At 44.7% G+C, this 23,874-nt stretch overlaps 4 protein-coding genes across 5 annotated transcripts; 2 read left to right on the top strand and 2 right to left on the bottom strand.

The window, feature by feature from the left end:
* The first annotated feature begins 2,012 nt into the window (after window positions 1-2,012).
* Window positions 2,013-10,283, top strand: LOC128305241 (troponin C). Of its 2 annotated transcripts, none has more exons than XM_053042607.1 (5): window positions 2,013-2,027; window positions 5,191-5,218; window positions 7,612-7,755; window positions 7,868-8,119; window positions 9,612-10,283. In XM_053042607.1, the coding sequence occupies exons 1-5, from the start codon at window positions 2,013-2,015 to the stop codon at window positions 9,635-9,637; spliced, it is 465 nt and encodes a 154-aa protein (XP_052898567.1). In that variant the 3' UTR covers window positions 9,638-10,283. The 2 variants fall into 2 exon arrangements, with proteins under 2 accessions (XP_052898567.1, XP_052898566.1); XM_053042606.1 differs by lacking the exon at window positions 2,013-2,027 and adding an exon at window positions 4,253-4,391.
* Window positions 10,284-10,396: 113 nt separating this feature from the next.
* LOC128305240 (mitochondrial sodium/calcium exchanger protein-like) lies at window positions 10,397-12,485 on the bottom strand. The gene is made up of 7 exons (XM_053042605.1): window positions 12,411-12,485; window positions 12,120-12,340; window positions 11,636-12,051; window positions 11,217-11,549; window positions 10,804-11,157; window positions 10,672-10,739; window positions 10,397-10,618 (listed from the first exon to the last, which is right to left on the bottom strand). Exons 1-7 carry the CDS (start codon window positions 12,483-12,485, stop codon window positions 10,397-10,399), a joined length of 1,689 nt encoding a protein of 562 aa, XP_052898565.1.
* A 147-nt stretch (window positions 12,486-12,632) lies between these two features.
* LOC128303109 (mitochondrial sodium/calcium exchanger protein-like) lies at window positions 12,633-14,518 on the top strand. The gene is made up of 4 exons (XM_053039965.1): window positions 12,633-12,878; window positions 12,941-13,724; window positions 13,776-14,132; window positions 14,196-14,518. Exons 1-4 carry the CDS (start codon window positions 12,633-12,635, stop codon window positions 14,516-14,518), a joined length of 1,710 nt encoding a protein of 569 aa, XP_052895925.1.
* Window positions 14,519-14,843: 325 nt separating this feature from the next.
* LOC128301878 (myosin-4) lies at window positions 14,844-23,631 on the bottom strand. The gene is made up of 8 exons (XM_053038541.1): window positions 21,119-23,631; window positions 20,861-21,044; window positions 19,011-19,365; window positions 18,333-18,942; window positions 18,092-18,263; window positions 17,856-18,026; window positions 17,632-17,790; window positions 14,844-17,568 (listed from the first exon to the last, which is right to left on the bottom strand). The coding sequence occupies exons 1-8, from the start codon at window positions 23,476-23,478 to the stop codon at window positions 17,284-17,286; spliced, it is 4,296 nt and encodes a 1,431-aa protein (XP_052894501.1). The 5' UTR covers window positions 23,479-23,631; the 3' UTR covers window positions 14,844-17,283.
* Between the last annotated feature and the right edge of the window lie 243 nt (window positions 23,632-23,874).

Genomic DNA, 23,874 nt, shown 5'->3' with positions numbered 1-23,874 from the left:
CTCTCCCATGTTTTGCGCTACTTCGTAGGTGTTTAGCGCAATCTTTTGTCTAAGCGTCACGCGTCTAAAGACCCGGCCCCGGTGTGTGCCCGCCGTACGGGCTCCGCGCAGAATAGCCAATAAATATTATGATTAAGCGTAATGTACACAATGTAAATAAACGAATGCTACAGTTTAGGTGCGTGTCTTTTTTCGCCCCCACGACCATTGCTCACAGCCTCCATGGTGTTACAGTCGCTTGCAAACACGGGCGCAGAAACAACTGTTGGGTGTTGGGATTATTTTTGAACATCTTGTCACTGCCGCCGCTGGACAGTACAATGAGGCAGTGCAGCTCGGAGTTTGGTCAAAAACCGACTATACGCTCGTAGGTGTGTGCCATGAGCTATGAGCTAAGGTAAGAATGAAGCAATAAACACAATTCGCTTCACTCATGACTAATTCGGGCCGTATGTGGACGGACTACTTCCAGTGTGGGTTTCTTCTCTTGTTGCACACCTGCCATCAATGTCACACTTGGCCACACTTGGCTGCCTTTCGTTAAATTAAAGGACATCCTATCGCACAATGGGGTCCATTCATCCCGACGGACATTCGAGAAACGTGGCCATTTCACATTGACCCATATTGCACATCCCTGTGCGTTTCGGCAGGAACTGTCCGGGTGCATACCTACTATGTATGCGCACTGCACCCTCAGTCGCAATCCAGTTCGCACCGGTGCATTGGAAGCTATTTTTATTCCACACTTTCTCCGCACTGCCGTCGGTTGGCAACGGATGATGGAAACGGCTGCATTTTTCCCATGGAAGGCACCCACAATAAGGCAAATGGCGAAACAAGATAACACCAGACACTTTTCGGACAATGTAAGTCCTGACCCACTGTGGATCTTGTTTTTGTTCCATATCTCCATATACATCACCACACAGTTCGTTTGAGTCAATCAACACGCGGGACTTTGTGGCAGTGCGACCGAGAAACCTTGAACAAGTTAAACGATTCGAATAAACTCGCCGGTCGCCTGGCACCGAGCAACGTCACCGAAGGGTGCTGGACGTACACTTGCACTTGCAACTGTCATCTGTCAATCTTGTGCATGTGGAGTGGTACCGTGTAGTAAAAGAGACGACCTTTTACCGCTGGATGCTTCTTGAAGCTCTTGCCATGTGTTGGGCGTAAAAGAAGGCAGATCGTTTTTAATGAAGTGGAAATTATGAATACAGACACTGGAAAGTTCAGAGTTTAATACTTTCTTTGCAAAATGTAGATTCGACAATCCTTTTTGTCCTTTTTGAATAGTAAATGGATTATACTTTCGATTGATATTCGCTTCATTTAGTTAGAGAGAATCTCGTGTTAATAGTCTCATGCATGATTAATGACTAAAAATGTTCATCACAGCGCGTTTAATCTACAATGACCATCGTCTACCTTACTGTCATTTTTTTCCCGAAAATAATTGTCATAATGGTCTTAGACCCGACTGTAATTTGTCATTCTTCTTCATATACTTCAACTGTATACTGTTTATTGCCTCTCTCTCGTGGGTCATTGTGCGCTCTTTGCACCCACATCCACAGCAGCACTAGACAAATAACGCATCGCCATTCTGCCATGGCTCGAAAGTGGCGGGAAAATACTCATTACCGTACATCATTCAAGACGACGTACCGAAACGACAACACGTGTGCTCACAACAAACCCAACACGCGGGAGGAAATTGAAGAGAATACAAAAAATCGAAAGATGAAATTGTACGCCAACTACAACAACCGTACACTTTGTTGCCGACGTATTCCCCAGCGACGAAACGCCACCGAGACAGGATGCAAAATCATCCCATTCAGTTGCGGATGGTTTTTTGGTTGCTTTTTAATGTGAAATTAATTTGTTTCACGCTTGGTTTGTAAGTTTTCCGTGTACCGATGATCGTCAGAGTGGACAGTGGTTCACGATCAAGTACATCCTGAAACCCCTTTCGGTTGAACGATTTACGCTTAGCCTACGGAATGTCGTCTGTCACGGCAGTGCATCTCGATTAATCTCATCCGTTTTTTTGTGGGGCTCGACTCATCTTCGCGTCACGATTTCTTCTCCTTGTTTGCATTGTGTGACTATGTGCGCTATGACGATCCCATCATCATCGAACAAATGACGTGCTTTTCTCGTACATTGTTTTCCGTTCCTGCAGTGTACAGGGTCACGATAATAAAACTACAGTTTTCTAGCCGATTTCAAATGACCAGCCCTTCATTATTCGCCACGACGCGTTGTCCACTTTGTTGATCAACAAACTTCACCTTTCCACCCTTTCCTCAAGAAAGTTAATCTCTCAGGCACCCAGTTGAAATTGACATCGACAACAAAACAACAATCGACCATTGTTCCTGATGCGGCGTGTGCGTAGCCAATATTCTAGAAGTAACGGAATTGCGTTGTCCCCCGCAAGATTTCGCTCTTCATTGATATCGTTTTCTTGGTTTTGTTTCCTTCTTTTTTCATCGTGTCTCCCAACGACACAAACAAAACCAACAAAACAAGCAAACAAATTAACATCACCCATGATAATTGCGCTTCTTCACTACTACTGTCGGGGCACTGCAAAGCAGCTCGTGCGGAAGATTTCTTTGAAAGAAATGCGTCGCGTCGTTAAAGATTTAATGTCTAGGAATTTATGAATGCACTCAGTGGAAGCTGACATGTTCTTTTCTAGACTTGGGACAAACTTTTATGGTTCTGACGTAGTGGAGAGAAGTGGAAAATTTAGATGATGGAGTAATAGCTGCCAAAGCCATAAGCATTGGCAAAAAGTGTTGTACGAAGCTAAAGCGCTATGGTGGTTTTTGAAATGGTTTATTTTAGGCTTGAAAAAATGTCCACTAATGATAAGATTTCAAAGCTTGGTTATTTCATAAAATGTGCAATAAAATCATTAGTTGTTCCCATTCCAGCCGTACAATAATTTATTACTGATGTTAGATACTTATATCCCATTAATTCAATAGTCTATAACGAATAAGTAATCATTCATACTCCTGGTCCAAACACTAATGTTTGATACATGGATAATATTCTAATATTTATTACATGTTTGTCGTATTTCTTTTCATTCCTATTCAATCAAAAATTAAACCGCGCTTTTCAACGACTTCTGGAAAGTCCCCGGACGTCCAGAACAGACGACAGTTTGAGTACGATCATAGATCATCAATCTTTCCCTTGTAAGCCTCCCAAGACGGGTGAGGGAAAACTCTCGACACGACCGTGTTTACAATCGTTTGACCCTAACCCTCACCGCCATCTCTTCCTCCACACTCTTCCCGCCCCATTCCATCTCCGCCGACCACCTTGCACATTCATCGCAAACAACAACGACTGCAACGACTGCGGGTGAGGTCAAAATCTCACTGCGTACGGAAACTGGCCGCCATCGCACCCTGTCGCAGCAGCTTGGCAGTGCAGTGGGCTAACGGCGATACAAGCATGACCCACGATTCGGTTCCATGAAGGTGGTGATCGTGCACAACACCACACCGACACTGGGGGCCGATTTTCCACAGGTGGAAAACAGCTATAATGAACCGTGCACGAACGCGAACACGATCGCCGTCCGTCTGGTTGTGTTTACCCATTTCACACACATGCATACACACAGGCAGGAATGATCGTACGCTTCGAGTGGGTGATGCTGAACGATGAGCGTCTGAGGAAATGTTTGTCCCAATTTTCCCTCACAGCGAAATCACACTACAAAATGCTGCTGCTTTCTGGGTCCGATTCTAGCTGGTGCAGTTTACACGCGCAGTAAAGCGATCGTGTGTGCGCACATCAAGCACAAACACACTGGCAGCGATCCCTTTCCTTTTCCACAGTCCCGCGATACGCTGGGAAGAGGAGCAGAAGGCACGACGAGTGTTCCATTTGAACAAGCTAATAAAAACGAACGGTACGGCCGTGGGCAGCGATAGTTTGTTGGGAAATTTTGCAACCGCCAGGCGACAAGCGGAAGAGGCACCCGAAGGGAGCAGCAATACAACATCGTTTTTTTGGAACAGGAGATTTCCATGCGCTTTTGAATTTTGGTCAAAGCCGAAATCAACTACACCACTACATATCGGGCAATCGTCCGAGGGCAGAACAAACAAGTGTGTCTTTGTGTCGATTTTGGCCTACGGTTTGCTACGGCGAGCGTGAAGAGAAAGTGAATTAAGATCCAGCGATCGGGTTCTAACGATCAGTCGCTAGTGGACGATCGTGTCGGAAGCAACTCGTCCCCCACCAAGTGCAAGTGCAGTGAGAGAATTCGTTCGACCCAACGTTTTCGGCTCGACGGTTGATAACTTGCTTTCAGTGATCTTTAACCCGCAAAAGCAAGCACACTAGTCATGGTTAGTAGAAGACGGGGTGAATTGTGGTTCCGTTTGTTTCTTTTGTTGGTGAACAATATGATAAATATTGTTTAAAATGTAACCAAGGAGGAGTCGAGGGCGTTTTATATTTTTTGTTCCAATGAACTAGTTGTTTCATTACTCAAATAAACGTGAATTTGTAGTGATAGTGCTATGTGTGATATACTACAGAAATTCAGTTCAAAACAGGGGTTTAAAAATATTTTGATATATATTATGTAAATATTTTTTATTCAACGTGAATTTTCCGATAATTCTTTAATAGATAAAATCATGAATTTCGTTAAGCGTTCATTTGTAAATTATTATGGAAGTGTAGATCAGTGCGAATATCAGTGTTTTTATCTGCATACTTTACGCAAATTAAAATTAAAAATGCTGATAAACATGATCATTTTAATGAAAAATTTCCCACTAACTATGAAAAACACCAGGCGTCTCCATGTAGCTTGCATTCTTTTCCCTTCGCATTGCTAAAACATAAATTCCATGTGACGTATTTGACAGAATGCCTTACATGACACTAGAGAAATGGCTACATGAAATTTGAAAATCCAGGTCAGCCAAGTTCGTTTTCTAATTTTCGAATCACTTTCACCTCCCGCGCCCCCAGTCGTGGTGGGAGGGAATCTGACACTCGGTTACAACCCAACAACAAGTGACCAATGCGACATTTCTAGCATACCGACATGCTGTCAAACCCGTATGCTAAGAAGATTTGAAGAAGCGTGGTTTAGTTTCACTTTCCTTTTTTCTTCCATTTTCTTTTTTGTTCCAGGATGATCTCACCCCAGAGCAGATTGCGAGTGAGTATTAGCGACGGGTTTCCAATCAAATAATTCGCCTGCTTCGATCTGTTCGCCGATGATGACACATGAGAGAAAAAAAAATAAACCGGGCTACAGTTTTGCACGACAAATTGACCAATAGGGAATACGGGGGTGGAACATTTAACAACCCCCTTCACGGTATGACGTTGGTGCTGTTACACATTACACCGAGGCGCCATCTGTTTTCACATGTTGTATGTGTGTGTTTCTTTTTTTTGTGCTATGTTTTGTGTGCCAAAGTGCGACCCACGCTGACGACACGCGACACACACGCACCGGCCTCAAGGTCTCGTGGACGAAGGTGACAGCGTACGGATAATTTCAAACGCAAGCCGCATGTGACTAATTGCCTGTATCCGGTCGTACGCGCATAAGGGAAACACAAACCGGATGAGTTTTGTTTTGACTCGTGCCAAGAAGAAGGACTCCTTTCCATTTGTTGCTTTGTTTACAACCGTATTCCCGTACACGTATTCCACCCGGCGGCTAAGTAAGCCATGTTTTGACAGCCATCATTCATCGCTTAGCAGCGATCACTATCGATCTGCCAACCTGTCGGAGCGTATCCACCGAAACACATCCGACGAAACAACCAGATGACTGGCTGCACGTGAATCATCACAGGCGCGCACATCCCATAGCTTGCTTTGTTGATGTTTTCGCCCGTTTTTTCCAGTTTTCAACACGGCATTTTCCCCCGTTCTCTTTTTTTCACCCCGAGGGAGTCGTACTGTTTAATGAGCAACTGATGAAAACCGTTTCATAGAGTGACCGGTTTCGGGCTGGCTTTTCATCATTTTCTTCGCTTCCCGCTTAAAGCCGTGCCCGATGGTAATTTTTGCCATGAGTCGTGTTTCCCTATTTTTTTGTGGTTGCTTGCTTCCACAAAACCGATCCAAAATTTGTAACCGTTCCAAAAATAAGCATCGTGTGTTGGTTGTCTTTTTTTCATGCTCTTCGCCACGCAAAAGAGATGGATAGTGTGCGTATTTCGTGCGATGGAAGTCTTTTTGCTGTTGTTTTGTTTGGTTTAACTCCAACCTTCTACCGCCTACTGAGGTTTGAGGTTGGTGTGTTAAAAGGAAAAGGTGCTAAATGTATTTATCGAGCTCTGGGGTAGCTGTTTGGTGGGAAAATTAAAAGTGAATTATTTTCCTATTTGAAGCGTTGATTGGCCCAGATAATGGAACGGATGATGCATGATGGATGGATTTTTTTGGTGTTGTTGTAAAAAGTCATCACCTTTCAGTGATGATCTTTAGGGGGTTGAGGAGTTGGGTGATTGCGTAGGGATAAATTGCCTTAAAAACAACTACCATGCTCCTGAGTTTGAGAACGAAGATCCTCAGGTTAGAAGAAGTTAGATATTTAGCGGTTTTCGCTATATGAGCTTCAATAGGCCATGAGTTAGTCCTAAATGTCTGGACCTTAAACTTGAGAGCAACATTAACCACCGCCACTAAAATTGTTCCAATGGGCAACGTTCCAATCTAAATCTCTGAAGTAACTTCTCGATTCTTTGTAGTAATAACGCTGTTTGGTAAATAAATGAGCATTATCTTGAACTTTGTTGTGTTCGTCTGAATATCAAGTAAAAGTGTTCATTAACACACCATTTATCCAGAGAAGAAAGATAGGATTTGAACTTAACCATCCTTCGTGCTATTTTTTCCTTCAGGAAAATCAGGAACACATCACATCAGTACCATTGTTATTCTTCGCTTACAAAGTTCATTAACCTCCACCAGGTAAAGGCTTTACCGCCATACACAACCGACCAGACGGTCAGTCTTTCACGGTCTAACTATTCATTTTCGCTTGATTGTAAGCATTTATTACAACATTCAGCAACAAGAATCCCACCGGCACGCGTTCCCCGCCGCCGTGCCGTAATTAAAACTATATGGCAACCATCGTACACTACATTTCTACGATAAATGATTCAGCAACGATGACGGTCGCCCAATATGTCCGACGCCGCACCTCATGACGATCCGGTAGACCATTTTCACTTTCACACCGTTGGCACTCGGCCAACCATTACAACTGATGATTTGGGAACGTGCATCATGTGTGTTCCACCAAGTCATCTCATCGTCTTGCTCCTTGCGTGAGCAAAAAAAAAAGAACATTTATACGACCGCTGACGGGATGGAACGTGGGAACGGATTATTAAATCGAGCCTGTCTCGCCCGATTGACGACGCTAATTGGGCGGAATTTATTGTTGGCAACGGCACACGCTAATCCGCCCCATAGCGAAGGACGTGTATAGCTAGCCTCTTATTAATGATCATTCACTAGCTGCAGCCCAGCTACAGTGTTGCTGTTTCTTACCCGGCTTTATCTATCTCCCTTTTGCACGCACAGTCCTGAAGAAGGCATTCAACAGCTTCGATCGCGAGAAGACAGGCAGTATCTCATCCGACATGGTGGCGGAAATCCTGCGACTGATGGGTCAACCCTTTAACAGCAAGATCCTCGAGGAGATGATCGAGGAGGTTGACGAGGACAGTAAGTTTAGAGGGCGGGTGATCTTTTGGCTGACACTTGTTGATGTTTTCCGTTTCTCTTTTTTTTGTCCCCCCCCCCCCCCCCCCCCCCCCCTAACTCTCAAACTAACCAGAGTCTGGACAGATTGAGTTCGCCGAGTTCGTGACCCTTGCCGCCAAGTTCATCGTTGAGGAGGACGAGGAAGCGCTGCAGAAGGAGCTGCGCGAAGCGTTCCGCCTGTACGATAAGGAGGGCAATGGGTTCATTCCGACCACCTGTCTGCGGGAGATCTTGCGCGAGCTGGACGATCAGCTTACGGACGAGGATCTGGACATGATGATCGAGGAGATCGATTCGGACGGTTCCGGTACGGTTGACTTTGATGGTAAGTGGTTTGCCGCCAAACACCTCAACAGCGGTTCTGTTTCATTTGGCTTTATCCTTGCACGAATACAAAACTCACACACCAAGATCCCGCATTGCCTCCGCCGTGGAAAATTGGAACAGTTGATGTTTATCTCGAAAAACCGAACAAATAAACCTCTACGAAAATTGAATTTTCCAACCGGGTGATGTTTTGCCACACCACCGCCAGGCCCACTCCAGACGGCGCTTGCTATAAACATTTCATAAATGCTAATAATAACACAGCCACGTTGACTCCGCGCCGCGGGAGTTGCGCAAACAACACTTCCGGCCCAACTCTCTAGCCCGCGGCTCGCGGAAAAATCGATGCCGAAAAATTGATTGTGAGGAAAATAATTTCTCATCAAGAGCATCGAAACGATAGTTCCTAATGGGTTTAGGAACGTTTCTCGTTGTTTTAAAAACTTTCAACATTAATTATGTGGATATGGTTGCGAATATGTTATCCGGCTTTCTTTGGTTCGTTTGTCTGTGGCTTGATTGGACATCGAAATGAGATCAGCACTGCGAAACCGCGTGTTGGGAATAATCGTAAAATTGTGAGTTTTATCCTCCCCTAAAGTGGGTCGTGGTGTGAAGGGAACACTACTTTGCTTCTGGCGCGCCTTTTATTCGCACATAAATTACATCCGAGCTCAGACGACGCTTTCCAAATTATGACACTGTTTTATCCACCCGGTTCGTCCCACTGTGCCATAAATCATCGTCTGCTTTGGCCTGTGACGAGGCGACAACCGAGTCAGCCATTGCCTTTGGTTCAATTATAGTTAAAGCATGTTTCGTGTTTTAACGTCGAACATGTAATGGTTGTAAAGCAGCTAGATCTCGAACAGAAGATCAGCGAAGATAGATCGTTGACAAAAGGGTTCTCAACCGAACGAACACACTGCGAGAAGTTAGGGGAACCACTACACGTCGTGTTTGATTTTCCATACATTAGGCCACCAGAGTTGTCTAAAAATAGTGGCATGACTTTCCCATACCCTTATTGTGTCATTGTCCAGCGTTCAAACGCTCACCTTACTACATCTTTCAACGTACCTACTGCCGGGAGCAGCTCAAAGTGAGACATTCCTTTCAAATTTCATCCAGATGTCTTTTGTACCACTACCCACATCGCGCTCGAGTCTCCCGTGGGTCGATTAATTTCCCTCCGGAAAAACATAAAAACCTCCGACACCGAAAGCGCGGCTGGTGAAAGAAACCATTAACGTCTTACTCCATCGGTGTGTACAAATACACGCAAAAACACAAGAAATGCAGCTGTTCGCATCCATTTCATTGCCACCGTCACCTGACGACACACATGCCATTGCATTCCGCCGATTTTCACAGCTGCATCAAAAGCTGCATTTGCAAACTGTTTTGCAAATCACTTACCGCTTGCTGGGAAGATTCGCATTAAAAGCTAATAAAACCCTCTCACACTTCCTTTACAACCTATTTTGCAGAGTTTATGGAGATGATGACCGGCTAAGGTGATCTTGAGTGCCGGCAAGCAGCGCACAGCCGCCACGCTGTGTGTTTCACTATTTATTGCATCTTCCTATCTCATCCGACCTACCCTACCACTCGCCCTACGATCGATCCCGCTTCCCAAGCTCCGGAGCAAATATCTTCACCACAAATACTTCATTATTACACCCGTATCTCATGCAGTTTGTTTCATTGTTCATAACATTAACTGTACTTAGTTTCGATATACTATGAGCACCCCTGCCTATGGCTTGGTACGGTGATGCATAGCAAATTCTTAAATTAAGAATGAGAACTTGGTCTGTACTGGTATCCACACACCACTTGTACTGAACTTTGCTACCGTGGCACTGTCTTCTCGTCCTTGCGACTCTAGAGCACATTTGTGAAAAGTATTTTGAACGTTGCGTTTTGTTTCGAATTCTTCCAAAAAACACACAGTAGCTCCGTAACGAATCTTTACAAAGCCAAATTCAGGACTTACAGATAGGCAGTGGTTCAACACGCATTACATAAGCTCAGCAGTAGCCACCAGACTGTTTCATTCTTTTTACTACACACGGAGTTCGTCGAACGCTGGTTCTGATTTGATACTGTTTTTCTTTCTGTACTGTATTATTAATATTTAATAAAGCTACAAGTTTAATAAAGTTTCGCTGTGAATATTGTGTGAATATTGTGAATAGGAACTGGATGTCTGTTGGTGATATTTCCATCCCGAAAAGCTCACCACATCCGAACAGCAAGAGGGGGTCTTTAGTTAGCCTTCGTTTCGATCCGGATGATGATCCGTTCCGTACGGATGGATTAGCTCAAATTCGCCCAAAAATGAAAATGTCAAAAACATTAGGTACGTTACAATCATAGCGAGACCAACGCTTCGGCGTCCTTGAAAGTTAGTAAACAACAAACACAACCAGGTTGTGGTGAGAATCTGGAACAGATAAACCTCGCAGTTTTCTCCCATTACTCCTTTACGGACCTGAAACAGGTTGTTAATGAGCGTTTAATTTGAATAAAAATTGCTTTACTTACATCTGCCACAAGATCATGGACACCGAATGCTTTTGTCATGAGAGTTAGACCCAATCCTAAGCAAAGATCTGCAAGAAAAGGATAATTAGCATTGGAGCAATTCTCTTGTTTTTCTCAACGACCTTTACTCACTCAATAACGGACCTCCGAAACATGCCGCGAATGCCATTTTCCCGTAACCTAGCCGTGCCAGAGCCACGTTCGAGAACAAATCTCCGACACTGTTACCCCAGGCAAGCAGCGAGAGTCCCAGCACAGACTTGGACAGCTTCAGGACGATACCTACCGTTTCGAGCACACTCACAACTTCCTGTGCTATAACGTAGATAACTTGAATGCAGCCTAAGAAGCTCAGCAGCGTAAACAGCTTGTGATACCGTGGACATCGATCCGTTCTTGATGTGTAGTAGATGACAACCATCACAGGTAAGGCGAGTACGATGACCAACACAAAGATGTATACCTTTACAACCCTTAGAAATGCCACTGAAAAATAAGCAAAGTAAATTACTAGCATGTTAAAGTGCTTTTCCTGATTTTCTCACCTCCATTTACGAACACTACCAGCAAAGGCAGTGTAAGGCAGTGACAGATATTTAATAGCTTACACCATCCGTCACGTTCGACATCAGTGTCCACGATAGGAATTGTGAGTAAAAGAAGCAAAACAAAGGGCGCTTTAAGGAGACAGAAGATTCGCATCACCCATCCTCCATTATTCCAATCTTCCGGATCAAGAGGATTCAAATGATTGCAGAAATCGACCAGTAGTCCCTCATTTGCTGGATTGTTTGTTTCTTGTTGTTCACTGCTACTTAGGTTTGCTGTAGTAAGCTGCCTGTTAGTGACATTCACCGGTCTTTCGCGAGTTTCATTATCTGAGGAGATATTAGACACGTTCGATCAGTGATGTCCAGTTGTCTGAATAGTAAAAAGGTAGAAATAGTAGTAAGAGCTCTCTTACTTGTTAAGTGTATCCTGGCCATTTCTTGTCGCTCTTTAATGAACTCCCATATAACCAGAGATAGAAAAAGTATATACATTCCAATCAATATCGCACTGTCGTACAGGCTGAACCTTTCGTCAGCCGCTTTCAGCGTTATCCACACGATCGCAGCTATAAAGAACGCCAAATCTCTCGAGATGCTCCACGGTGAAAAGTCGAATGGTTGTATCAGCAACACGGTACCACCAATCACACCAATCACAAACGCGGCAGATCCGAGCAGTTCCGAAAACATCAGCTCCGTGTCCGCATCTGGATTAGCGACAGCCGTGAACAGATCTGGTGATCCATTGCCGAACGCGAGAATTGTTACACCGGCCAATGCTTCACTGATGTTTAATGCTTTCGCGATGGCGGCTAGTGTGGGACAAAAGCTTGAAGAAAAATATACTAGACATTAGAATACAATCAACATTAACCATAACCTTCAATAGATACTTACAACTTATCAGCCGTCGTGCCCAGAATGACGAAATAATAAACACAAACGCATAGCAGTAGTACAAATCCCAAGTTGAAGAGATACACTTGATCGGAACCAATAGTACAATACAGATATCCGACGTAGTTGAAATAGTATTGACTCTCCGCACAAGCTTCTGTCATCTCCACAAACTCACACTGCTCTCCTATCGGTAGGGTGTGTAGGTAGGAACAATCATCCTAGAATGACGAAAAGGTAAAGAAATAAGACATTTAAGCGTTGCTTAATGAATCGCTATTAAAAACTTACCGGACGCGGGAAGTTCACGTACGTGGCGTGACGAGCGAACCTCTGGAGCAAGGAACCATTTTGATGAAATATCATCGTGGAATCGCTTCTCAATAAGCAGTAGGCTACTTTAATGACATCACTTCCATTTCTTGTATATGCACAGCAGAACTGTTTTACTAATCACAGTAGTCCAATCTGAAGCACATCCTTGATCTCTCCATCAACAATCGAATTTTCGCAATGTATCCAGTGGAACCCTTTCAGAACCTAACTCCCCGTTACGAAGCTCACCAGAATATCTTCGTATCACTCCGGGCTCAGCCATGCAGCAACGTCCATTCTGTGCTTGATGATGAACGTTGTCTATTCGTTCGGGAAACCGAAGAGTGTCGTGAATCGATGCATTACATCGATTATATGCATTTTATGTACTGCATCGTTGACAGCTCTAATTTGGTTCTCTTCACATCGACCATTATTGCTTTGGTACGAGAAAATGCAACTCACGAATGTAAATTCGGCTAATAACAGTTCTTCTTCTCCAATAGCTCCTATTCGTGGTGTGTCTTGGAACGGTGATACATCAGCTGTGCGTAAATCGTTACGTCGATAGCGTCCTTTATGTGGCTAAAGCATGGCGCTTGAATGAATACATCGCCGGTGTTACACTGCTCACGTACGGCAACGGGATGGCACAAGTACTGTCGGAGCTGAAGCACCACAAATCTGGTGACACCGAGTTGATCTACAATCAGTACCTTGGAACGGCCGTCTATCAGGTTTCCTTCCTTGCGGCACTCGTCATCTGGCTGGGACCGTTTGCCATCTATCCGGAGGTGATCGTTCCAAACATCGTTAGCCTGTTGATCGTTTCCGTGCTGGTGGAAGTGTTCATGTACGACGAACAGGTGGGCATCTTTCAAACGATCGTCCTGGGTGTGCTTTATGTAGCATTCCTTGGTGCGCTGTACACAGTAGCCCTAATGATGGATCGTGAGGGTAATCGATCACGTAGTCAGATAGCGATACGAGACGTCGGTGGGAAACTTGTGGACATAAAACTCACAGAAACTATGTCGAATGTGGAGGGCGTTCCAAGTGTCAGTTGGCTGGACGGTATCTGGCGAACGGTGAGGACATTCCCAACCGAACATTTTCGTAATGCCAGTTGGTACGGGAAGTTATATCTCATCTGTAGCATTCCTGTTGAGGTTGTTGCGGTTCTGCTCTTACCAAAGGTGAACTATGCCCTGCCCTTACATGGATGGAACAAGACTCTGTTTGTGATTAATCTAAACCTGTTTCCGTTATTCCTCATCTGGACTGCTCTTGGTAAGTTACGAAATAGTTTTCTTATTCATGTTCTTATAATTCTTCTCGCAGTTGATATGCTCTCCAGTACTCATCTTGGATGTATTTTTTTGGGAAGCATCGTAACCACTTCCTGCATGAGTGTCTTCGTCTGCGGCATTTCTAATGACGATCGGAAGCCATCCTTTTTCAACTGCATTGGGCTGCTAACCATTTTTGGAACATCCTACTTGATCATGCTGCTATCTTACGAGCTGATTGCCATCTTGGAAACATTATCCATCATTGCAAACATCTCCTCAGCTTCGTTTGTCATAACCATACTTTCCTGGGGCAGCTGCTGGATCGATTTGGTCACATTAAGGACGCTCGCCATGCGTGGTTATCCCCGACTAGCCTTCGCTGCCTGCATTGGTGCACCCGTTTTCAGTAAGTATGCCTTGTCCAATTGTTTTGTACTACACGACCACTAACACTATGCTTCTTTTGTAGACATTTTAGTCGGACTGTGCACCGTATTTTGCATTCAAATGATACGAACGGGCTCTGCCACGATTCGCGTTCGCGATGGTACATCAGGGCCCACCTGTGCTGTGTATCTTTTCACCATTTCATTAACACTTTTACTGTCGGTGCTGTTCACACGTTTTCAGGCACGGAAAAGCCTTGCTCTAAGTTTGACAGTGCTTTATGTCACGTTCATCACGTATGTTGTGTTCTGTGAATTGGAAATAACGCATGGTTATGGAACAGATCACAACGATGAAGGGGAATACTTCCAGGACCGTATACTCCACCATGGAGCTAGTAAATAAATCCGGTAGCTGGAATTAAAATGATGATAATTACTTCAAAGCTAATTCGTATTAAAGTTGGTTCATTTGCAATGACGAAAAATTTATACAATACAATGGAGAATGAAATTCAACGGTGTGATTTGAATGAGTAGAAAGAGATGATCAGAATAATATTTAAGGGCTCGTAATATTTCACGAATAATTGGGCACTTACTCTTTTCGGAGCAATGTTGTTTGCATTACATTAAGTCATTTAAAATTCAATGCATGCATGTAAAGCTTAACTGTGGACGCATCCACTGTAAAACCCCAAAAATAAATCACGATCACGATGCACTTTATTTAACTTTTATTCACAAAATAGTTAGGTAAAGTTGCTGTACTTTATTAATTTTAACCTTTCGAAGAGTAATATCAAGTATTGTGTGGGTGTGTCTGTATCGATCCACTATTTGCAGCATTCTTAGCCGTATTATACGTTGCAACATTTTGTCAACCTTCGACACTGCTGTTCTTACACAACTTTTCAACAACACATTACATGCAATATATGCTAGTTGTTTGTTGCGGTCTCTCCCACACTCTCCCATGCAAATGGCATATTTTGATTACTGATTGGTTACTTTCATGTTCACTCGCAACGTCTAGTGCACATTTACTATACTTTAGTCTGTATTATTACTTTACGGACAGGGGTATCCAATTACAGGATATAGCATTAAGATTATTCCATACTGTCGCGTTTTCTTTTTAAAGGCTTTCCTCATCGTATTTTTTCAAATTGGCTCGATTAGGGTTTTATCAATGCTTATTTTTTAATTAAATTCGAACGAATTTTGTTTTTCCGGAAAACCGGAAGAACCGGTTTTGTTGCGGTGTTTTAAAACGATTTTGTTTTTATTTGCTAGCAGTCCTCAATGCTTGGCTTTGTTGTTCGACAATTTCACGATCTGGCGCTAATATCAGTTTATGGTTTGTTTCATGTCTACACCATCACGCCATATGCCTCTTTTGCCGGCATGTTTCCACTATTTATTCTTCCTATTGTTTGCTCTTTGTTTTCTGTAAAGTTTGATACATCGTGCAAACTGTGTGAAAGCTAGAGCAGTTCGTTTAATATTTTGTGAATGTAGGTGTGTATGGTATGGTTGTGTGCTGTTGGTATAAAGGGGTATCTTGATTCAAACACCAGTGCCAAAACGAACGCATTATCCCGGAGCAAGGAAAAGAAACATAACTATACACCAAGGACAAATTTGACATAAATTAATAATGTAAGAAGAAAACCATGAAAAAAGATTCCAAAACAATAACATAAACTTAGCATGAAGAGAAATAAGTTAGATAAGAAAAAGAAAACAGGACAACCTAAAAGTAAAATGTACAAAATTTACATCTTCATGTTTCATGTGTTATTGTATGCCAGAAATATTTACAAAGCACAACAAGAAGTAGGGCCCGGGTAGAGCAACACATTTTGGATTAATTTTGACAGAAGAACCGAACGTAATCGTAAAATACAAATCTACATGACATGGTGACAGCGTGCTTGCGTCTCTGTTGAGGAAAGTCAACCAGAATGTACTCTCAGCAGTGAAGCTTATATATAGATACGTTTTCTCCTACACCGAGAAAAGACTATAATAAATGCTAGAGAAAAACAAAAACAAATGAAACAACTAACATGGGAAGGATTTGGTGACGTACTACTGACGATAGGGTTTCGTCACCGCGGTGTACGGATATTGCATGGTGATGGTGTAGACAGAAGCAAACTGCATTATAAAGGCTTTCGGTTATCGGTTTCGTCACTACGACATTCAATTCCGTTTGTTAAAATCGCTTTCAATACGACTTGTGTGTCGCGCCGCCAATGAGAGGTTTCTTCTGTTTTCCTCTTTTTGTCTTTTTGTAACTATCTACCTTAATGGAAGGAATTCTAGAAGTGTTTCATATTTCCTACAGCTAAAACGTACGGGCATGGAACTTTCAACGGAGTAAGGAGAAATATTGTCGCCCTCGGTGGAATACCAGACGGAGGGTACGAACGTGCACATGGCTAAAACAGTGTAGTGTGGTGCAGAAGTGGGACTATCAATGGACCGATTTCTTGCTCTTGCTTTTGTTTATTCTACAACATAGGACCTTATCTACTTAACAGGGCTAACAATCTTTTTCCCTTCCATTTGAAGTATGCATTAAACAGGAAGTATGCAAGTGTCGCCGCATATCCAAATGCGTTTAAGAAATAAATTATTATCTTAACACTTATTTGTCACCAGTAACACATCTGCAATGGAGATAAATCGTTTGATACTCTGGATTTCTACCTTGCCTGCTCTCTAAACGGCTTCAATAATCGAGTCTATGCAATGTCAAGAACGGCGAATCACAATCATAACCTACGATTTAGCATTAAACTATGGAACTAGTACGGGGCATTGTTTATTCGTTTGCTATTGTTTAAGAACCTCTTTCTCTCTTCTTTTCATAATCTCTCTCTAATATCTTGGACATTCGTTATTTGATGTGAAGCTCGAAAAAACGTTTTGTTGTAAACAAGTAAATTAAATAAACAAAATGCAATAAATCGTCACTGCAGTGGATGCCAACGATTAATCTTGAACAATAACAAACAGAAAGATGGACATTTACACAACCACCGAAAGTAATGTGAGAAAAAATCACGATAAAACTGAATGCCACACAATAATCCTGGTTGGAAGGTGGAAAAATAGTAATAAATAAATCAATATTACCTATTAAACTGGTCCATATTAAGATTAAGCAGTCGAATCAATGTAACAGCTCGGATCAGCTGCAACAACGCTTCCCGCCTCATTGGCGAGTGTCGTTTCGTTCGCATTCAAATCTATAATACCGTTGCTGTTCACAACACCGGCCCCGTTGCCGTTCGTACCGACCTGGCCACAGTTTAATTGATTAAGCTGGGCTGCCGTTACAAGCGGGAAGCTAGACGCTGAGGCAAAGTTCGTTTCCTCTAGATCGCGCTGCAGTTCCATCAAGGCGGGCGTTTGCTGTACTATCGATTTTACGCTGTCCAACGTCTGGAAGATACAAACAAAATTATAAGCTTCAATAAAATCTCACAGTTGTTGAAGGAATTATACCTCCAACGCGCGATCGATTGCCTCGTATTGACGCTTCGCTTCGTTCAACGCTTGGTGCCAGCTGGCAGTCATCACAAAATTGGCCCCATTTGTAGCATTGCTTGCCATCGTGGCTAACTGCTGTTCTTTTTCGTACAGCTTTGCTTTTAGTTTTGGGATCTAAACAGAGGGGAAAACTATATTCAAACAAACCTGAGGGTGATAATAATCCCACCAACAATTACCTCAGTGCATGCCTGTACGATAAACTGTGACAGTTCTTGCTCCGGCACTACACCATCCTCGTTGCAAAGCTTAAATGCGCTCAATATCTCCTCCCGATCGATCACAATCTTCTTTGCCTGCTTGCTATCACTGCACAGCGTGCTCAACTGGCAAATGTCTTCATTCAATTTCTGTAAAATAAACTGTCTTAGTCATGTTTAACTTCTCATTAATGTCGAATAACTAAACAACGTACATCAATTTCTTGACGGTGCTTAAGCAACTCCACCTTGTTGCTGTTCAGCTCACTGCCTCGCATCTGCAGCTGGTGATAGGCATCCTTCAGATCATCCTGTAGCTTATAGTTTAGCTCCTCATAGTCCTTCACACGATCCTGAATCTCTTCGTTTGAGATCGCCAGTTTATTCCTGAGAGAAAATACATTTTAGGATTGTTCCATTTATCCATTCCTTCAAACTATCTGCAGCACAACTTACTTATGGTTGATCAGTTCCTGTATGCAATGATCGTTATCCATCTGGACGATCCTCAGTACCTTCAGCAGCTTCGTGATCAAATTGTCCACATCGATCACTTGATCCACCAGCGATTGCGCATTGCAGTACTCGCAGATGGAAGGCATTTCGGCCATGGATGCCTCACCGCAGCAGCTGTTTTCTTCGTCGTCCTGCGATGAAGAATGGCTAGCGGTTGTATGGTCCGGTGCTGTCGTTACTGCGGCCGCAGCTGATGTTACCGCAGACGCTGTATTGCGAGCTTGCTGCTGCTGATCATTACTACTGACCGAGTGATGGAATCGGGACGAGCGTCCACTAGCGATCATGTTCGACTGCAGCTCGATCTGCTGCCGGTTGGCGATGGCCTGCGAAAGGTTATCTAGCGATTCATCGTGTGCCATCGTCATGACGTTACTGTTCGCTCCGACTCCACTCTCCAGCGACGATGGCATCTCGATCTGCGAGATGCGAGTAGACGATGAAACCATGTTGTGGGAATGCGAATCCGGCATTGTGACGTCCTCCAGTACATTGTCCATCATTAGGCACGGTTCCGTTTCCGAGTCGAGCATCTCCGTTGAATCTGATTCTGGGAGAAGGAAAAGGGATGTTAACCACAATAGTAAAAGCAAAGAACATATCTACAAATTCACTCACCATGGCCATTATTTTCACGACACTCCTTGTTCGCAGCATTTGCACCGTTCGTGGTGACTGCAGTTGACTTGGTGGTGGCCGTTTTACTGGTCGCGTTTTTGATAGCACTAATGACTGCCGCTATAAACGATTGGCCACGCTGTGGGGAAAGCGGCACGGCACATCCATTGCTGGTTGTCTTTGAACCGCCCTTCGCAGTCGTCGATTGTAAATCTGAGGTTTGTTGCTGATGGTACTGCTGCTGCGAATGTTGATGCTGTTTGTCCGAGTAAGCGTCAGCAGTTTGCTCATATTCCGGACTACCATCCCCACTACTAGCGCTATTTGTGTACGCTTCATTGTGGTAGATTACGTCCTGTAAAGGAAACAGAAAATGAATATTGTAAATTAAATTTCATGGAAATATGGCGTACATTTCATTTCAAACTTTTGAAACATCAAACGTGCAGTTGGGGAAATATGCGTATATACATATGGAATCATTCGCCATTCAATTAAACAAATAATAAATTTAAAAAAGTCATGCAAAATACAAATCTCTGTTAGTGAAAGATAGTACATTAAACGCAAACTTTAACTAAACAACATACAAGAGGATATGTGACTAAAAGCAGGGTGAAATATTTCATGTTCACCTTCAAGCAGTGAAAACTTTCATTTGTACTAACTCTCGCAAATAGAGGGCGCCATTGTATTCGTTGAATAGCATTTTAAACGAATTGTTTATTAAGAAACAATTTAGAGTGCTTAGTTTTGGAATTATCTATGTTGATGACAATGAAATAATTAGTTCATTTTTTCCAAAGCAATCTCTACCTAAATGTAACACACAAGCATAAATCAATTAGGGCATATTGTTGGTGATTCAGTGATTGTCATGCTGCCAATAAATGAATTATACGCCATAACGATACACCTTCCAACATGCAACAGTTTTCCCGTTCGAACAAAACCACTGGAACCTTTCCACCCGCAACCACTCTTTTGCACTACATAATTGAGAATCCCACCCCAATCATGGAAAAACTTATTATTGCACGACTAGTGGTTTGTTTAATGATTTCCAATGGGCAAATCAAAACTATGGGAAACGACAAAACTAAGGGTCAAGGACTCGCCGCAATTCGTGTGGTCCGAGGACGTCAACCTCTTCCAACAAATTGGCACAGCGCTACGGGCAATCCTTCAGAGGAAAGAAAAAGTCACACTCACTCACACCCGGCAGCATGCAGGCCTGGCTCACTCGGACTTACCGTATGGCTCGCAATCGCTACAAGCAGTGTTTGTACAACAGCGTGGTTGTGGTACCAGCGTTTAAACATGTTTTACATTTTGTGATGCATTTCCATTCGCACAAAACGGTAACAAATGCGCATGGAAAATGCAAAGTTCCGGATGCAGCGGGTGCATCGTGGTGAAGATAAGATAAACAAAGTGCACAATTCCTCAGTGGAAGGGTTTGGCGGAGGGTAGCGTGTGTGTAAACAAAGTTAGTTCCACCAAAAACCAATACACACATACGCACACATACACACAAGCATTCGAGAGCGATCGCACATAATCGAAACGGGAACACATTCAATGCAACGAAATCGGTTTTGGTCCGGTTATAAAAAAAAACAGAGAACAAGAAAGAAAGAGAAAAAGAGTAGCATGGATGAGAGGGAAAACAGGTTAGTGATGAAGTGTGAACAGTTGTACATAGAATGATTATAAAATGGTCTAGTCATTTGAGATAATCTACAACCATCTAGATGACACTACAGTCGAAAAGAGTGTTACTAATACTTAGCCTTAAACATTAACAATTTGAAAGATCATTATCCAAAGAGAACCATTACGGAACTCACCTCGAGATCCTGTTCTGAGATGTTATATGATGCTATCAACTGTTCGACCAGATTGTCTAGCCGCGAGCCCAATCCCGAGAGCGCAACGGACGCTCCGGACACGGCAGCTCCCTGTTGTAGCAGAATGTCCTTGGAACGACTCTCCAGCGCATTGTACTTTGCTTGCATTCCCAAATATTCTTGTCTGTAAAAAGAATGGCGAATATCATAGTAAGTACGTTAGAATTACATCCAATTAGAAAGACTGCGCTTCATTACCTCCTCTGTTCTGCTATACGGACTAGATGACGACATTCTTCCTGCTGTCGATCAATGTTGCTCTCCTTCAGGAGTAAACTCTGCCGCAGCATGCTAACCTCCTGCTCGGCCTCCTTCAACGCGTCCATGCACGATTGTTTCTCCACCTGCAAAAAGTCCTGCATTTCGCTCGATTCCTCCTCCAGCTCAGTCTTCTGGCGCAGCAGCTCTTCCTGGTTTTTGAGCGATCGCTCCATGTCCATCTGCAGCGCCCGGCAGATCGTCTGCAGACGTACGATCTCCTCCTGCTTCTTCTCCAGCACTGTACCGGACAGTTGCAGCTGTGATTCCAGCATCAGTAAACTATCACACTCTCCCGTATCGTTGCTGCTGGGAATGGCCTGCATCGATTCCAGCATTCCCAGCACGCGATCCGTGTTGTTTTGGAGCTCTTTCTGTGCGGCCAGCTTTTCTTCGCGCTCGACCAACAGCTTCTGCTCCAGCGACGTCACCATCTGCGATTTCTCCGACAGCTTCGACATGAGCGACGTATACTCGCCCGTCACCTTCTTCAGCTTCTCCTCCAACCGTTCCATCTCTTTGTCGCGTATGTCGGACTGGGTTTGTTTGCTGACCATCTCGACGGCATCGATGCGTACATTGCGTGCGTTGCCCCCGAACGCATCCTCCACATCCTTGCAGGTGATGGCCGTCTGGACGCTCGTCTCATGGTAGATCTTTGTTTTCTGTGCCAATTTCTTCGTCGACGATGCCAACCGGGGATGCGACGAAGCTGACAGCGATGACATTTTGTTCGAACTGTTCAGTTCACGCTCCGTTTTGGTGTTGGGAGGCAACTTTTTGAACAGCGACATCGCCATACGATTGGAGACCTGATCGCGCGTCACAGAGTTGCTGCGCGAACCGGATCCACCCCCAACGAGGCCAGCCTTCAAATCTTCAGCCGAGCGTTCTTTTCGTCGCCGGGGAAGGGTGGCAAACTTATCCACCCCACTGGGTAAACTCATCGGCGCACCACCGCCGCTCCCTCCTTTACCACCATCCAGCGATAAAGGTCCGATGCGAGTTTTAATCGACATGCCCCCATCCGGCGCAGCGGAACTCGCTCGCATGGAACGGGGTGTCGTATTGCCACCGCTGCAGCTGATGCCGCCCTTGCCGCCCACCGACGGCCACCGACCATCGTCCGTCGGCGTTCCCAGAGGTGTGCGACCTCGGGTAATGGATGGAGTGCGCGACACGGTTACTCGCTGACCGGACGGCGAGTCCTTGATGCCCGTTGGAAGGGAGTCTGGTTTCATTGGACGTCTCGGCGGTGGCATCGGTTTGGTCGGAGTTTGAAGAATGCGATTCGTGCTGGCCGACATGGAGCTGGAAGGAACCCCAGCACAAACGCCGGTGGAGGAAGCTGATTTATCTCGCGAACGAGCCCGTTCCCTGGCGGCCGCCGCAGCAGCAACGTTCGCTGCCGATGCCGGGATTGTTTTCAAATTCAGCGACACCGAGCGGCCCAACGAGGAGCCTCGCGATCGGGAGCTACTCCGTCCGCTGCTCGACACGCTCTCGGTCGATTTTCTCGGCGAGCGATTCGAGGGTGGCTCCTTCACTGCCACCTTCTTCTTGATAGCGGCCCCGGCCTTACGCAGCGAACTCACTGGTCCACCGGTCACGGAAGAACTTTCGCTACCTCCCTCGCTCGCACAGTAATCCGTGCTCAGCCGTCCGCACAGCACAGTGTTGCCCGTTTTGTCGTAAATATCCGAGCTGTAACTTATCATGCTCGAATTGCACGACATGCTCATTCCGGTCGGTTCGCCGTCCAAACCGCAACAGCTACTTGCGTAACCGGCACTATTGTTGCTTAGCGCACGTTGCAGCACCCCGGTGTCGGTGAGGGAACCGGATCCTGCGCCAAATTCTACCCCACTATCACTGCCATCCCCGCTGCCCACCACCGTCACCGTTCCCTTGCCGCTGCTGGCCACGCTCTCCACCTCATCGTTGATCGTGAGAACTTTAAACTTTTCTTCGCAACCTGCCCCAACACCACCGGCGCCGCGTTCCTGCTCGTGCGGCTTGATGAGATCCTCGATCAGTTCGGTCACCTTCGCGTCCAGCTGCAACTCATTTGCGTCCAGCTTTTCCGTGCGCTCGATCAACGACGAACAGTTGCAGTCGGTCACGGTGAAGGAGCTCTCCATGGAAGATTTGGTGGAGTCAACATCCTGACCCAACAGCCGATCCGGCTGCTCCACCTCGAGCTCCTCGGTCGCGTTCGTCTCGCCGTTTGTCGGTGGCGTTTCATCGCCATCGACGGCCGGTACCTCCGGTATGGTAGATTCTTGACTCACGTCCTCCATCGTGGGAAAGGCCAAAAATGGGTACTTAAGATTGCGTCATGCAGCCCGCCTGGGTCTGTATCTTTACGCTGCTTCACGCTTCACCTACCACGGGGAGTATCATTTCATTCATTCGCCACGGAATCGCCACTAGCAGTCACGAGCACGGCGGTATACATTCTGCAAACAAAGCGGAGTGGAAAGGAAGCGATAACGAATTATTAGTTTGTTTTTGGAGTTCTGTGAGATTTGTGTGTTACAAAAATTAGGCACAACAGTTCAAACAACGATCAACACTTCCGGACGTTTGCGCAGTATAAGCTGCACTTTGATACACACGGAGTCCATTGCATGACATTTATTTCCTGTGATAGACCACCTTCTCGAGTGCCTTATCTTATCAACACTGTCAAAGAA

The sequence above is a fragment of the Anopheles moucheti genome, chromosome 3 (genome assembly GCF_943734755.1).
Source record: "Anopheles moucheti chromosome 3, idAnoMoucSN_F20_07, whole genome shotgun sequence".
In the NCBI taxonomy this organism is placed as follows: Eukaryota; Metazoa; Arthropoda; class Insecta; order Diptera; family Culicidae; genus Anopheles; species Anopheles moucheti.
The sequence above is the reverse complement of the archived record's forward strand: the minus strand, read 5'-3'. Positions and strand labels throughout refer to the sequence as shown.

What these genes read in the sequence shown, in the direction of transcription:
- LOC128305241 (XM_053042607.1), top strand. An exon ending in CACCCCAGAGCAGATTGCGA is followed by an intron (nt 5,219 to 7,611) that starts GTGAGTATTAGC and finishes TTGCACGCACAG; the next exon opens with TCCTGAAGAAGGCATTCAAC. An exon ending in CGAGGAGGTTGACGAGGACA is followed by an intron (nt 7,756 to 7,867) that starts GTAAGTTTAGAG and finishes CAAACTAACCAG; the next exon opens with AGTCTGGACAGATTGAGTTC.
- LOC128305240 (XM_053042605.1), bottom strand. Translation starts at nt 12,485, where the DNA reads ATGATATTTCATCAAAATGGTTCCTTGCTCCAGAGGTTCGCTCGTCAC. An exon ending in GGCCAGGATACACTTAACAA is followed by an intron (nt 11,550 to 11,635) that starts GTAAGAGAGCTC and finishes ATATCTCCTCAG; the next exon opens with ATAATGAAACTCGCGAAAGA. An exon ending in TTTCGGAGGTCCGTTATTGA is followed by an intron (nt 10,740 to 10,803) that starts GTGAGTAAAGGT and finishes CTTTTCTTGCAG; the next exon opens with ATCTTTGCTTAGGATTGGGT.
- LOC128303109 (XM_053039965.1), top strand. Translation starts at nt 12,633, where the DNA reads ATGTATCCAGTGGAACCCTTTCAGAACCTAACTCCCCGTTACGAAGCT. An exon ending in CCTCATCTGGACTGCTCTTG is followed by an intron (nt 13,725 to 13,775) that starts GTAAGTTACGAA and finishes TTCTTCTCGCAG; the next exon opens with TTGATATGCTCTCCAGTACT. An exon ending in CATTGGTGCACCCGTTTTCA is followed by an intron (nt 14,133 to 14,195) that starts GTAAGTATGCCT and finishes CTTCTTTTGTAG; the next exon opens with ACATTTTAGTCGGACTGTGC.
- LOC128301878 (XM_053038541.1), bottom strand. Translation starts at nt 23,478, where the DNA reads ATGGAGGACGTGAGTCAAGAATCTACCATACCGGAGGTACCGGCCGTC. An exon ending in CGTATAGCAGAACAGAGGAG is followed by an intron (nt 21,045 to 21,118) that starts GTAATGAAGCGC and finishes TTCTTTTTACAG; the next exon opens with ACAAGAATATTTGGGAATGC. An exon ending in CAGGAACTGATCAACCATAA is followed by an intron (nt 18,264 to 18,332) that starts GTAAGTTGTGCT and finishes ATTTTCTCTCAG; the next exon opens with GAATAAACTGGCGATCTCAA.